The 14,373-nt window shown below is 40.3% G+C and overlaps 2 protein-coding genes across 11 annotated transcripts in view; both read right to left on the reverse strand.

Annotated features, from left to right (window-relative positions):
- LOC128873594 (bestrophin-4-like) overlaps positions 1–8,373 on the reverse strand; it is a 17,640-nt gene extending 9,267 nt beyond the window's left edge. For 2 of the 7 annotated variants that reach the window (XM_054117285.1, XM_054117284.1), the window contains exons 1-2: positions 7,775–8,371; positions 327–827 (exon numbers count right to left, since the gene is read on the reverse strand). In XM_054117285.1, coding sequence (XP_053973260.1) covers positions 327–397 — 71 coding nt within the window. In that variant the 5' untranslated portion in view covers positions 398–827; positions 7,775–8,371. Of the gene's footprint in view, positions 1–326; positions 828–7,131; positions 7,256–7,605 lie in introns of all 7 variants that reach the window. The other 5 variants (XM_054117283.1, XM_054117281.1, XM_054117282.1 and 2 more) reach the window with 5 other exon arrangements.
- A 1,149-nt stretch (positions 8,374–9,522) lies between these two features.
- Positions 9,523–14,373, reverse strand: part of LOC128873074 (phospholipid-transporting ATPase VD-like) — a 32,766-nt gene continuing 27,915 nt past the window's right edge. For 2 of the 4 annotated variants that reach the window (XM_054116340.1, XM_054116339.1), the window contains 11 exons: positions 13,752–14,050; positions 13,341–13,511; positions 12,906–13,203; positions 12,333–12,765; positions 11,860–12,251; positions 11,494–11,781; positions 11,176–11,427; positions 10,998–11,102; positions 10,734–10,921; positions 10,473–10,637; positions 9,523–10,390 (listed from right to left, as the gene is read on the reverse strand). In XM_054116340.1, the coding sequence (XP_053972315.1) occupies positions 10,348–10,390; positions 10,473–10,637; positions 10,734–10,921; positions 10,998–11,102; positions 11,176–11,427; positions 11,494–11,781; positions 11,860–12,251; positions 12,333–12,765; positions 12,906–13,203; positions 13,341–13,511; positions 13,752–14,050 (2,634 nt within the window). In that variant the 3' untranslated portion in view covers positions 9,523–10,347. Of the gene's footprint in view, positions 10,391–10,472; positions 10,638–10,733; positions 10,922–10,997; positions 11,103–11,175; positions 11,428–11,493; positions 11,782–11,859; positions 12,252–12,332; positions 12,766–12,905; positions 13,204–13,340; positions 13,512–13,751; positions 14,051–14,373 lie in introns of those variants that run through there. The other 2 variants (XR_008456315.1, XR_008456316.1) reach the window with 2 other exon arrangements.

A 14,373-nucleotide genomic window follows, 5' to 3' on the forward strand; every position in this document is an offset into this window, starting at 1 on the left:
TTGAATTGTCTTGTGTGAAATTGAAAATCCATGCAAGCCTCGAGTATTTCATTTTCGAAATTATATTAAAAAATACAGATCATCGAGATATTAATATAAAATAGTGTAAAGTAAACACTTCGAATACCGATTTTTTTGTAATTCTTCGCATCCTTTTTCCTGTACAGTGAGTTATCTTGTATGAAATTAAAAATCCATAAAACCCTCCTATTTTATTTTCGAATTTCGTTAAAAGACTATACATCCTTGAAATTGCCCCTTGAATTGCCCACGACTGTTCGAGTCCAAGACCGTCCCCTTTCGCGCCAAAGCCCCAGAACGCTTACCTTAGGAGTAATTTTAGAAAGCAACCGAGACCTTTGCAGGTGGCGACTTCGGCAGTGTAAGTGACCGTCATCTCTCGCGATGCACTTGACGCGCATAGAGAATCGCGATAGCCTCGGCCGCCTCAGATCTCGCCAGGGAAACCTCTTGTCGGAGTCATCTCTTCCGGCACGCGCACGTCGACATTCCTCCTCTTCGACTCGAACCGACACGTCCCCCAGACGAAACGATCGCGCCTAGATATTAATTAGTTCGCGCGCAGCCTTATCTCGGGCTTCTTCTCTCTCGATGATACACGGACAGATGAGAGTGCCGCGAAGGTCATCCTCATCGCGTATTGCACGAGGTCGCTGTCTGTCTTTGGATTACGTAATTATTCGGTGCACTCGTTAGGAGCGAGCCGCGCCACGCACGATGAATGCCGATGTCTTCCGTTTCATTTGGCTTCCGCTGCTCGAGTCCCACTGTCTACGCGCGGTCGATCCACGACCGCCCACGGAGACCTGCGATATCGATCAATGAAACATCGTGTCGATCAACGTATTTTTCATAGATATTATTCCAATCAAACTTTGCCCATCCGTGAAAATGGTCGCGATAGAAAGTCTGGTACGAAAAATTGTATCTTGGATTTCTCGTGGCACTTGCACTTGGTTGGAACTTCTATCTGGACGAATTGCTCGCACTGTTTTTTTTATTAGCCTCTGACACAGTTTGGTTTGGGAGTTACGTGTACTGGCCTCGATAAAATGTATAAACTATGAATTATGAAACGAAATAATGATTTTAGAAAATGAAACAAGGTCTATAAAAAATGAATTCGAAATGTAAAATGTTGTCTCAAGGAAGAGACTTGGTGTATGCGCGCAGGTGAGCACAAAATCGTGAATTGGTTTCCATTCGAGTGAATTCCACAGGTGGATCTGCAACGTCAGGATCGAGAAGTGTCGACGATAGCGACAATTAACGGTCGTTAGGAATCGATGAATCACTGCGGGCACTCCTAAAGAATGGAATCGGTATTTTCTAGTCCCACTTTGCGATACGAGTGTTATCTACGGTTCGTGGGGATAAAAAGAATGGGGCACGAACATGGCGAAGGCAAGATAATTTGGCCGCTCGAGGTCAACGACCGGCACTCCCCTCCATCATGTCATTTAATACGTAATACCATGCGCGTGGCGTGGTCATAATAGTAGGGGAATGCATTTGAAATTCAATCTTGGCTCTGCATTAAGTACACGGTCTGTCTAAGAAGAAACCGAACTTTTACTATTAAAAGAAAAAAGTACCAGTAAAGTTTTTACACACACGTTTATTTACTCAAAATAATTTCCTTCTGCGTCAATACAGCGTGTAGACCGCGTAATTAACATTTCGAAGGACCTTTGCAGCTCCTGTTTTGGTAACCCTGTTTAGTACGGCGGTTACAGCGGCCTGAATCTCTGAAACGTTGCTATAATGTGTCCCTTTCATTGGAATTTTCAATTTTGGGAAAAGAAAATAATCGCAGGGTGACAGATCAGGCAAGTAGGGTGAATGATCCAAGGTAACAATGTCAATTCTAATGAAAGGGACACATTATAGCCATATTTTGGAGATTTAGGTCGCTGTAACCGCCGTACTAAACGAGGTACCAAAACAGGAGCTGCAAAGGTTCTTCGAAATGTTAATTACGCGGTCTAACACGCTGTATTGACGCAGAGGGCAATTATTTTTAGTAAATAAACGTGTGTGTAAAAACTTTACTTGTACTTTTTTCTTTTTATAGCAAAAGTTCGGTTTCTTTTTAGACAGACCGTGTACTATCAGGGTAGTTATCGGCAGTGATGGGCAAAACTCTAGGCTTCCAATAAATCTGAAATTTACCGACATGTTTATCTCGTTTCCTCTTTTGAATATTTTCCAAAAAAGGAAACGAAACAAACACATCGGAAAACTTCAGATTTATTCGAAGTCTAGGATTTTGTCCATCTCTGGTAATCGGTAATGCTCGCAATCATAGTCTTCAACCACATTTTCCTTTTTATTTCGATTTTCTTTTTTAAGTTGTCATCGAGAAACTAAAAATAAAAGTGTTAATTAAATATTACATTCCGATACAGATATATCGCGTTTCGTTCTGTCCCCACTCTTTTTGTACACGTAACAGGTATTGCAACTGATATCGTCCTTACACGAGTTGTACTTATTTGAACAGAAATCATGGCGTAATATAAGTTTATCAGCTGCGTGAAAAAGTGTTGGTTTAATTTTCATATCATGCGTTTATTTCTCTTCTATTAATCAATGTAATAATATTAATAACTGCTTGAATTATAAGTGCATCAGGTCCGCAGTTTACTTATCCTAATTCATCCAATTAGTTTCCCCAATGGGAGTATAAGAATGAAATACGAAACGTTGCAAAAGAAAATGAGTTTATCATTGTTCCGATAAGTGTGACAAAAAGTTTCTCTTGGCACATCATCAACGATTACTACATCTTCTGAATCAGTTCCACGAATACGTCGATAACTCCGTGTATTCCACAAGACTAGTAAAACTGAATTGCATTGGCTCAATGGACGTCCTCTAGACGCGAGGCTATCGATGCCAAATCATCGAAAGCTTTCATCGTGCAGTTCCGTCTCGGTACAATGACTCATTTTAGTCCTATATTTCACGGGCCTTATATACAAGACGTGGTTTCAAACCGCTATCGATAACAACACTTGGTCGTAATCGCGACGACAAACTCGATTCGTAACCTTGCAAATGGATCGTTATCACGTTACAGTCTACCCGTTATCGTGGCAACGGCCTACTCCACATTTGCGCTCCCAGGACTCTGTTAACTCGATTCTGAGTAAACGAATGGATTATTCAGCGCAACCTGCATCACGGTTATCCAAAACTTGCAATAACGTAAGTCAGTGGTAGCCAACCTATTCGCCGCGGTTCAAGCAGTGACCTACGATGCCATAACAACGGACTCATTAACCGAACACAACAAAAGAAACGTAGTCGAATGAAATCATGGAATAGATCCTATAATTAACTCTTTGCGGGACAGGAATTCAGGTCATAAAATATACCCGTGTTGCACAGGAATTTTATTGCGTTTTAAATCAAATAAAATTGTTATATTTTTATTAATAAAGGTATCACACCTATACGCATGCAGCTATTGCAAAATTTCGAGCTGGGATTAAAAATGTCCCACCATGCATTACGGTCCATCAAAAAGGTGGGACACTTTTAATCCCACCGTACCCCAAAGAGTTAAGGGGGGGGGGGGGGTCTGGTCCAGCTAATGTATTTGTCTAATGCATATAATTTCCAGATATAATTAATTTTTGTTATTGAAACTTTTTTTACATATAAAGAGAGGTTCAAAGAAGAAAATTTGACAGTGTAGATTTAATTTGAATGTATACATATGTATATAGATATAGTAGTCGCAAGGAATTTTGTTTGATTTAAAACGCAATAAAATTCCTGTGCAACACGGGTCTATTTTATGACCTGAATTCCTGTGCCGCAAAGAGTTAAGAGAGTTTATATTACATAGTTTATAATTAAAAGACCATTGATTATGCTATCATTGCACAGTCACGATACTGTAGCCATTTAATTAAAATTCAGAGGCCAGAATAAACTTTAAATTAATTACAGAAACATGTTTTTGTTAAGCATATCAATTTTGGCTTTCAGGTTAAGTCGTACTCGACCCAACACGCGTCCCATCCGCCATTAGAGGACTCATAGAAATGCATAACCGTGATTTCGCGTTCCTCCATAGCTCGTTACACCGTGTAGGGACTTTTGCTCGTCGCGATAATGTCACGCACTAGTTTCTATCACCGCCCCCCTCCGCAGCGCGGCACTGTTTAAACGTAAAATGACGATAAACATAGTTTCACCAATTTTGTGTACGAGACCCCTTATCGTATGCAAGTGTTCACGGGCGTCGCTTCGTAACAGACAATGACTGCTCAAACTCGTTACACTTTCGCGATAGCGCCGAACGAAACTTTATTTGCAAAAATTTATATTCCTGTTTTTGTACAGTCTTTATCTCTGTTTATGTATTTTGTGTAACACCTCAATTTTAACGCTAAACCTACCAAGGTGTCGATTTGTATCCACTTCTAGTATCATCGTACAGATGGCTAGTCTTAAAGACACTCTTCAATTGCAAAAGGTATTTCACGTTGTCAGGGCCGGCGCAAGGCAGGTTCAGCGCGTTCGCCGGAACCCGGCCCCGCCGGTTTAACACGTTGACTGCTAGACAAATATTCTTTAAAGTTTCTACTAAAATGAAATATTATTTAAACTATTGGAGACTGCATAATCAAACATTTATCGTCGTATTTATTTTTGTAATTTCATCAAAATTCATGAATTTGGTTTAAATTCGTTTCCTTTGATACTTGACATTCGGAATTAGTTTCGTTAGTTCTTCAGTGGAAAGCACTGTCATCCACATGTGGGTGACATGGCGATCAACGTTTTAAAAGGCCCCGCGGTCTACGAAAATTACTGAATTAAAAGGCACCGATTTTGATTAACTTTTTACAGACTGACGATACCATTAACAAATACAAGACACTTTTTTGGTAACGCTGTTTAAATTGAAAGGAATGACAAAAATCATCAGTGTAATTATTTAATATTCCTCTTATAAAAAATATATAATATGTAACAGCATTTGTAAATAAATAAATCCTCGTTGTAAAATTTAAGTGTAGGATTTGAATGTGATTCCAGGCCCCGCAAAAGGTCACGCCGGCCCTGCACGTGGTACTACATTGAGTAATGTATGAAAGAATTGTATTTGGTCTACTGGAAAGTAATGTCGTTTTTGCAATTTTAAATACTTGTTCATCACTCATCAGCTTATTGATTTTTATCGATATGGCGTTGAAAATTTGGAAACTAAATGGCAAAAGGCGATTACATAAATGATTAAAAATAGAAATTTATTAAAAATTTGTTCGAATTTAATGTAAAAGAAACGACATTACTTTCTAGTCTACCTAATATATACTTGTATGACACTGTATACAAATGTTTGATTAGTCGTGGTAGGTTTAGTGTTCAAGAAAATTGGAAAACGTTGAAACAAAAAATTTGAAGAATCTTCTTTTATTTTTTTGAGAAAGTGCCTCGCCCTCTTCTTGATTTCTTTACGTATCATGTCAAACATTCAAGTAAACGTTCAGTCAAGTAAACCCATAATTTTCTAACATCGCGTTCGCCGGAACCCGGCCCCGCGATTTAAAGCCAGGTTACACCAATAAAACGTGTTTTTTTAAATAAATTTTATTTATAGTAAAAAAAATACTTCAGAATCAAACTTTTTACACCTGAAAGTACATATATTAACTATTTGAAAAGCAAAAAAACTATTTGAAAAAAAAAATTTTTTTTCTTTTTTTTAAATGGCGGCTCTGAAAATGGCTGCTCAAACTCGTCCAATTTGTTGGCGAGTGTCATCATTTCTTGGAAACGAATCATCTGAAAGCAAAAAATAAAACGGTTTCATATCCTGTATCGAATTGGTTATGGTCGTTATTACAACCAAAAATATTCATTGTCATTTGAAAAAGTTATAAACAATTAAAAGTGCAAAAAAAGGGTCGAAAAATTCAAAAGTCCGCCATTTTGTTTTTTTTCGGTGAAAATGTTTCATTGTAGTAACGACCGTAGCCAATTCGATACAGAGTATGAAACCGTTTTATTTTTTGCTTTCAGATGATTCGTTTCCAAGAAATGATGACACCCGCCAACAAATTGGACAAGTTTGAGCAGCCATTTTCAGAGCCGCCATTTAAAAAAAAAGAAAAAAAAATTTTTTTTTCAAATAGTTTTTTTGCTTTTCAAATAGTTAATATATGTACTTTCAGGTGTAAAAAGTTTGATTCTGAAGTATTTTTTTTACTATAAACAAAATTTATTCAAAATAACACGTTTTATTGGTGAAACCTTGGCCTTAAAAGGCCCCGCGGTCTACGAAAATTACTGAATTAAAAGGCACCGATTCACTTTTTACAGACTGATGACACCATTAACAAATGGAAGCAATTTTTGCTGAAATGCAAGACATTTTTTTAGTAGCGATGATTAAATTGAAAGGCGTGACAAGAATCATCAAAGTATTATTATTTAATATTCATATAAAAAATATTAGGTTGTCCGAAAAGTTTCTTTCGTTTTATTAATAATTAATATATACACGATATTGTATGTCTTATGTTACATTACTGTCTATTTATATAAACACAGCCACAGAAAATAATTGAATGCAACTCGCGAAAGAAACTTTTCGGACAACCTAATATGTAGCATTTGTAAATAAATAATTCCTCGTTGTAAAATTGAAGTGTAGGATTTGAGTGTGAATTCAGGCCCCGCAAAATGTTTGAACCCGGCCCCAGAAAAAGATCACGCCGGCCCTGTTTTCTAATCATTTACTGAAAGGACCGTCCCAGCTTTGCTTCGCGATTTCGATTTACAACATCCCGTCGTGAAACTTGAAAAATCGACTACCCGATAGAAAGTTTCAGTTTAGAAAAATTATACAATGCCGACCTTGCACGCGAATCGCTTCTGATACATTGGTTCGTGTACGTTCACGTCAAGTCCAGCCATGCAGTTAGTGCGTGAAACAACAAGTTATCGTGTACTCGAGACAGCGTTGGAGGGATGACTTCGCTAGCGACGATGGCGAGCACGTGTGTTACAGTACAGTCATAATCGAGGGAGAAATGATGCATAAGAGAAAGCGTAGAGAGCCAGTTCGCAAACAATGAATTAACGTACGCGCGGCCCTGTTTGTTTTGTGTACAGTTTGGCGCATCATCGAGCATACAGGACAGGACGCAACCAAGGTCGTCTTCAGGTCAGAGATGGGCAGAGCTTCATTGGAATGGAAGACAGAAAACTCCTGTAATGTGATTTATTACGCGTAGAAAGTAATTCAGGACCTTTATCTTCAGTCGTTTGTAATCATAGTTTAAGTGAAAATATTTATTGGCATTAATATTTGCAATGCCTAATCACTTCCTCAACATAACACAGTACTCGAACGGAATACTGATTCAATGAATGACATACAAACTTATAGCGGTCCAAGCTTTCAACGCGTTGATAGCCTTTTTTTCACGAACAGAAATTACGTTAATCATGAGAGACCTATATTTATTTTAATTAATGAGAACATAGTTTAAATACGAGTAGTTGAACTGCAACATTAAACTTGGCTGATAGGACTACCCAAGTATTTTTTGAATTTACTTAAAACGTTAACTGTAATCGCTGATAAGAATATCCTCTATTCCCGTTCTAAACCCCAACACTGTCAGACGGAATAAAAGGGCCAGTGTCCTGCCTCTAAAACTCGTGACATCGTCGAACAATAGAAGCATGTCACCAATCTATTTCGAGAATCCTTTCTGCAACTCACTAGAGATCGACGATTATCCTTTTGCGTTCTGCTTATTCTAAAAGCATTTAGACGAACGTAACACAGAGACTACGTGAAGTCTATCGATGCGATCGAACCGGTCCAACGTGGTTACAGCTCGAGTATACCTTCGGTTTAAAATGAAAAAAAAAAAACAAAAACTTTGGTCCCGCGTTTAATCGTGACACGAAAATCTCGCGACAAAGGGAAGCAACACCGTGACTCGAAGTTTCAGTAACGTTCGTATCGAGCACTTTGCCTTTCTGACATGCGTTTCGTTCGACGAAACTAGATTCACAGAATTCACAGCGGCACAGCTGGTCGCGAGTCTCCCAGGCGAACGGGCACGATCGCGATCGAGTCGAGGTAGTGAATGAATCGTACGCACCAACGCGACGATATGTTTGGCGGAAGGAAGACCGAGCATGGACTGAGAGAACCGTTGCCGCAGCACGCCAAAAGATTTCCCCGTGCCCCACCTTCGACATTTCGATCCCATCCCCGCCATTCTGCCCGTGTTTCCGCATCAGACAGCGGTGCTCACCGCGGTTCTTATAGAATCTGCACAAATCACTGCACGTGGGGCCTCGAAACTCTGTCTTGAGTAGTCCTTGAATCGTTCATGCTCTTACAAACTGTTGAGAAATTTGTTGATCATAGATCGTCACGTTGAAGAACCAGACATGAGCCAAAATGATCTAGGTAAAAGGTTTCTGGTTATAAATGAGAGGTGAATAAAGTTTTGCCGATTTTTGCGTTCAACAGGGATCAATTTGAAGGTGTTCTTATCATATTTATGTTTCTTTGAATATTGCTTAAACCTGTAAGAAGGTTAATGAGCCCTAATCCGAGAATCGTAGAGTGGATACTCTATCCAACGAGATGCTGAACTCTGGTACCAACCATGTGACTTGCTACAGGACTGAAGCTACAGGACGCAGCACTCTGAATGGATACGGATAGGTAAGGCTTTTGATATTCGAAAATTATCATTTTCAATGGTTGACAATAATTAATTAGTTAGAATTGCAACAAATACCGTTAGGTGCTTTTAATTATTCAAGCTGTTTTATTCAACTGACTAGCCATCTGGCGGTAGAAAGCCTGAACTAACTTTAAGACTTTGGTCAGCGCCTCTATCGGAAAAACGCTCAAGTTTGTCGCCGAATAGTTCCTACATGCACTGTTAGATGGAGCCATTTGTTCAAAATTATCGACATGTCGGTAAATGATGATACAAATTGCGCCGTCTATCGGTGAAATAATGAACTAACTTTCGGTCAGCGCCTCTATCGCGAAAACGCTCAAGTTTGTCGACACGTCGGTAAGTGAACAAATGGCGCCATCTAACGGTGCAGGTAGGAACTATTCGGCGACAAACTTGAGCGTTTCCCCGATAGAGGCGCTGACCAAACTCCGAAAGTTAGTTCAGGTTCTCTACCGCTAGATGGGCACGCTTTCTCGCAAGTAAGAAAACACATATATATAGGCCCTAGCAAGTTAAGAAAGAAATTAATATAAATTAAATTTAAAAGATCAGTTGTTGCAATTTTGCAGATGCGCAATCAAGTTTGAACACGTTACATTATAAGATACCGTAATTGTCTCCATTTTTGTTTTGTTTTTCTTGTTGGCATTGTTATTACATTGTACTTGATATCAAGGGCAGATTGCCCGTAAATAAGGTATTATTATTATTATTATTATTATATTATAGAGGTAGAGGATTCGTCAGAAGTTTAACACTAATGAAACGTAATAGCTTAAAGAACACTCGATTTTATTGACATGGCTACATGCACGCAATCGCTATCAATTGTATATCAAAATACTATGTCAACGCGTGCAATGCGTCATCGATAACGTTCAATATACATATATATGTTTGATAGTTCCTCTATGCCGATAGACTGCACGTATGCGCGTACATTTTCAAAATTACAATAATAATACAGTGGCGAGCGTGAAAAGTATGTATATGTATAACACTCGCTGTGTTATAATAATGTAGATATATAATTTATACAACATGAACTTCGTACGTGACAATATACACTTCATGTATCTTTTTACAATATGCGTTTTCTGGTGCTTACTTCTAAGACGATAATTACGACCCGAATTATTTTTTTAATTAATTCGTCGTGCGTGTACACGGACCCGAAAAATCCCGTATGCATTATTTCACTCGAGCCGTCGATGGGTATCGACGTTACTATTGGACTAACAGTCTTGGTCCCTAAAAGTCACAGCCATCAAATGCAACGAACAGCAGTCTGAAATGTAAGGCCACTCGATTCAACTAGAAAACACTAATCGATACGAATAGACGATCATCGCAACGAACAACGCGGTTTCAATAAAGTCAAGCATTTCTCGATTGAAACTGAAAATGCACATTAGGATTAACTTAGATCCCCTAACAATACTTCTTCGATCCTTAGGAACAGTAAAGGTTGAAATGCGGCAATGGACTTTGCTTTTTTTCTCAGCCACTTTAACGAAGCAATCTTAACAGTTTCAATTGTTCTGCTACAGCGTGCCGACAGTCTCGATCGACATATTAGGTTATGTCATGCAACGATTGTTGTCATCGTATCATTTTTAGTTCCAGTTCTGAAACATAAAGAGTACGATAGATGGAGCTATTGTAAATAACCATTATTAAGTACTTCATACTCTGCAGTAAATAAGATACCTTATGGTAGCATGCTGGGTTGAACGCGACCATCCAGCGATGAAATTATTCCCGCTTCTCTCGGCGATTCGTTGTCGATGACTTCCGCTTTTCGATGCTACCTTAAACGTGGCACTTTGCGTGAGATCTGGAGATAGGGTAGTTTGTATGGTTTTGTAAAGTAACCTGAAGACAAAAATAATACAAAAGTGTATGCAGGGTTGTCGTTCCATTATTCATCCTTTCATTGCGTATCTATATGTATATATTTGATATTCTTACCTAGGTAACAATGCCAGAACACAGGTAAGTATAACTGTAAGCCAGTAGGTGTGCCTCACTACAGCCGTTTCCATAACCCAGTATGAGCAGAGTAGACCCATACAATTAACGCACACCACATTGTAAATTAAACAGAAGCCGAAAAATACGAATAACGACCCCAGTATGGCAAAGACGTGAATTATGGTCTGAAATAACACCATATCATGTAATATACCGTATTAGTCACTTTAAATACCGTTCTTTATCGGAAGCCCATCTTACCCAAGATCGCGTCTCTATGGCAACGTGGCCCAGCATAACAACGATGCAACATGTCATCACGGTGGTCCCGAATTCCCATAAGTCAATAGTCGTGTCATAGTATACCTAAACGAAAGAATTTATTATACACTGATTTGCTGCTTTACGGCATCTTAAAGTACTTCAAGGCTGTACTAACACACTGATTTATGAAAAAGATAACGATACTTTGATACAATGCATCAGAGATCGTCAGCCAAAACGAATGCGGTTGATAGATAAGTCCAAGGCGTCCCCGTTTGTAGAGTTGGGGCATGGACAGCAGAACACCAGGCGAGGCTACTCGATCGTATACCCCTAATACCAGCGGCGGCATTGACGTGAACATGAGGTTGTACAACATTAAGTAAATCTGATCCATCATAACTGTTCCAGTAAAACCGCAGTACAGCTACGGAAAATAATAAATCATTGCCTGAGCGTTGTTATATCATAGTGTATATTAAATGACATCTACCTGGAACCAAAACACGAGGAAGACGAAGGTGGCATTCTTGTAAAAGAAGTACAAGATCATCCTAGACAAACGATCGTAACACCAATGGCCGTGCATCAGCAGAAGCCTGCTAAGCATCGAGAATCGTGTAATGGCAAAGTCTGCGGCCATGACGGCTTGTGTACCTTCGTGTCCCGAGATACCGACCCCAACATCCGCTGTCTGTATCATGCTAACATCGTTCGCACCATCGCCGATCGCTAGTGTTCTCATTCCCAATTGTTCCTTCACTATACGCACTATGTATGCCTGAAACATAATAATACGATATTTACGCAAGACGAAGAATTACAGAATACCAGGGCAAGAAGATTAAATTCACCGCACCTTCTGAAGAGGCGTAGCCCGGCAAGCCAGCACGCTGGAACACATCTTCGTTAATTCAAGAAACGGCCGGATCAATCCTGATCGCGGATCAAGGATAACGGTCAAAGTTTTCCCGTCAACAACGAGCGCCCGTTGCTTTGGCCATGGACTGTCTACCCTGTGGGCATCGTTCTCTGCTGGATCTCGATTAAACACTCCAAAGTCCCTGATACTATCGAGTCCTCCCCGTTCGTTACCATGAACTATGCTTTCTTTTTGCGCAGACTCCAGATAGCCGAGGATCAAGCTCTCAGCGACGGTCTTGGACCTTGCTTGCAGCCATAGTAACTTCATCGCGGGCGAAAAAAGACGGGCCGAGTATGCAATGTTCACGGCGGTTTCTGGCTTGTCCCCTTCCAATTTAAAGCGTCTATTAGCTATATGCTTTAGCTTTATTTTAGCTCATATTTTAATACGTTTCGCGAAACGCGTACCTGTTAGAACCCAAATGACGATTCCTGCAGCCACCAGGGTAGCCATGGTCTCGGGTACGCCAGCTTGGAGTTTGTCCTCGATCCCAGTTGCGCCCAGGAGCGTCAAATGGGACTCGAGGTTCGCGTACGAGTCCTTGATACGACGCTCGCGGTTCTCCATCGCGAGTTCGGCCTCCGCATGCGTTTGCCTCCAAGCCTCGTATTCCTGCGCAGTCAGGGACTTCTTAGCCATTAACAATGTTCGAAGACCTTGACGAGCGTACGATTGCAGATGCTGACGAACTTTTATCGTCGTTACGGAGTTTTCTTCCTGAGAAGTTAGCGATGACAATATAGTGCTATCGGCACCTTTGCTGTACAACACCACCTCCTTCGTAAGAGGATGACGCACCAATATGGACATACACTTTCTGTTAGAGTCGAACGGCAAAACCTGCAATTCATCGCGTCTGGTATAGAAAGGTTGAATATTTAAAAAGATATACGAGACGAATCACTTTATTTGATGCAACACGGAGAAAGTAATTCGCCGCAAGAACGAGAAGAATCTGCGTTTGTCCGTAACCAACTTACATGGAGAATTTCGAAAGTAATGATAGATTTATCCGGCAGACACACGATCGCGGTACGGGCCGTTCGTTTAAGAAGTTTCACGTCGTAGATGCGAGCCGCGTTCACCAACGCGAGTTCGTCCGGGCTTTCCGCTTCGTAAATCGCAGGCGTAGGTAACAATTCGTCTCCGTTCTTCCCGCTGGCATCGATAACGGGACTGAGTGGACTGCGTCTTCTGTGTGCTCCATTCGGAGACCATTTCCTTCCCAGCAGGCCCATTCCTAGGCTCGGTATCGAAGTGACGTTCAGGAATTTTGGTCTGCAAACGATTATTCAACGCTTAATATTTATAAGAGGAGCAGGAGCTCGAAAGAATGATGATTTAATATAGATTTAACAAGGGATTCCTTTGTTCCTGAACAAAGCAGTACAGCAAAATAAGTAACGAATACCAACCTGGGAAATTTGTTGGACAACTTCGAGGTGTTATTGAGTACAGACTCCATTTCCACCATGGAAGATATCGAAGACACGTTCTCATCGGGACTGTTTGTTGGATGGGAAAAGGTAGTCAGAGGAATGACCGGCGAAGGAGTCAAACTCCTGCTCTCTATCATTCTTGTATACCTAGAACATGAAATCGGGCGTATTTAAAACTTGTTACTTGTTACTCTACTCTACGAATTATGGCGAGACTAGGTTTCAAAGCAGAACTCTAGCTGCTCCTCGCCTCTCGCGCACCTTTTGATTACACTTTGCCATATTTTCGCTGTTACTATACCGTTAAAATTACGCGCAATAAAGGCGTGAAATGAAGAATTAGAAGATTTTCCTAGTCAGAGGATGGAGTAGCATTCATATACAAACCTTCCAGTCTCGTCGCCGTTCTTCTGAGGCTCTTCGATCACACCGCTGGAGTTCATGGTGTCGTAATGGGGTTGAGAATTGACCACAACAGTATTACATATCGCTAACACAACTAGGAATTCTTGTAGGTGTTGTCTAAATGTACCTATGAGGAGGTCTTCCTTCAGTCTCGAGGAAGGTACCAAATGTTCGTCGTCGTCGCCGGTGTGCGAGTAATCCTGCCCGCCCACCGCGCATCGTCTAAACAGCATTTTGTTTTCCGTGAGCGTCCCTGTTTTATCCGAGAATATGTACTGCACCTGCCGTAACAAGAAGAACACGTGCACCTTAATCGAGATCACGCCCAGGTTTTGGCAATAATTCATTGCTTCGCGAGGGCTACTCTAGTTAATTGCGAGAAATATTCATGGCTAATCATCGCTGTGATTAATCAGGGAGCGCGAGCCGCATTTATAATCCGGGATGGATAACATAGGATCATTCCATGAAATAATGGTTTAGTTTTTATTTGTATTTCAGGAAATAATAAGTTTAAACAATGAAGCGTTCTGGGGAAGTAGAGGACTGTTTCATCGATTGCAATGTGTCGAAATAGCTAGATAAGAGAAATGACTAATCTCTT

Source organism: Hylaeus volcanicus, chromosome 3, assembly GCF_026283585.1.
Source record: "Hylaeus volcanicus isolate JK05 chromosome 3, UHH_iyHylVolc1.0_haploid, whole genome shotgun sequence".
NCBI classification, from domain to species: Eukaryota; Metazoa; Arthropoda; class Insecta; order Hymenoptera; family Colletidae; genus Hylaeus; species Hylaeus volcanicus.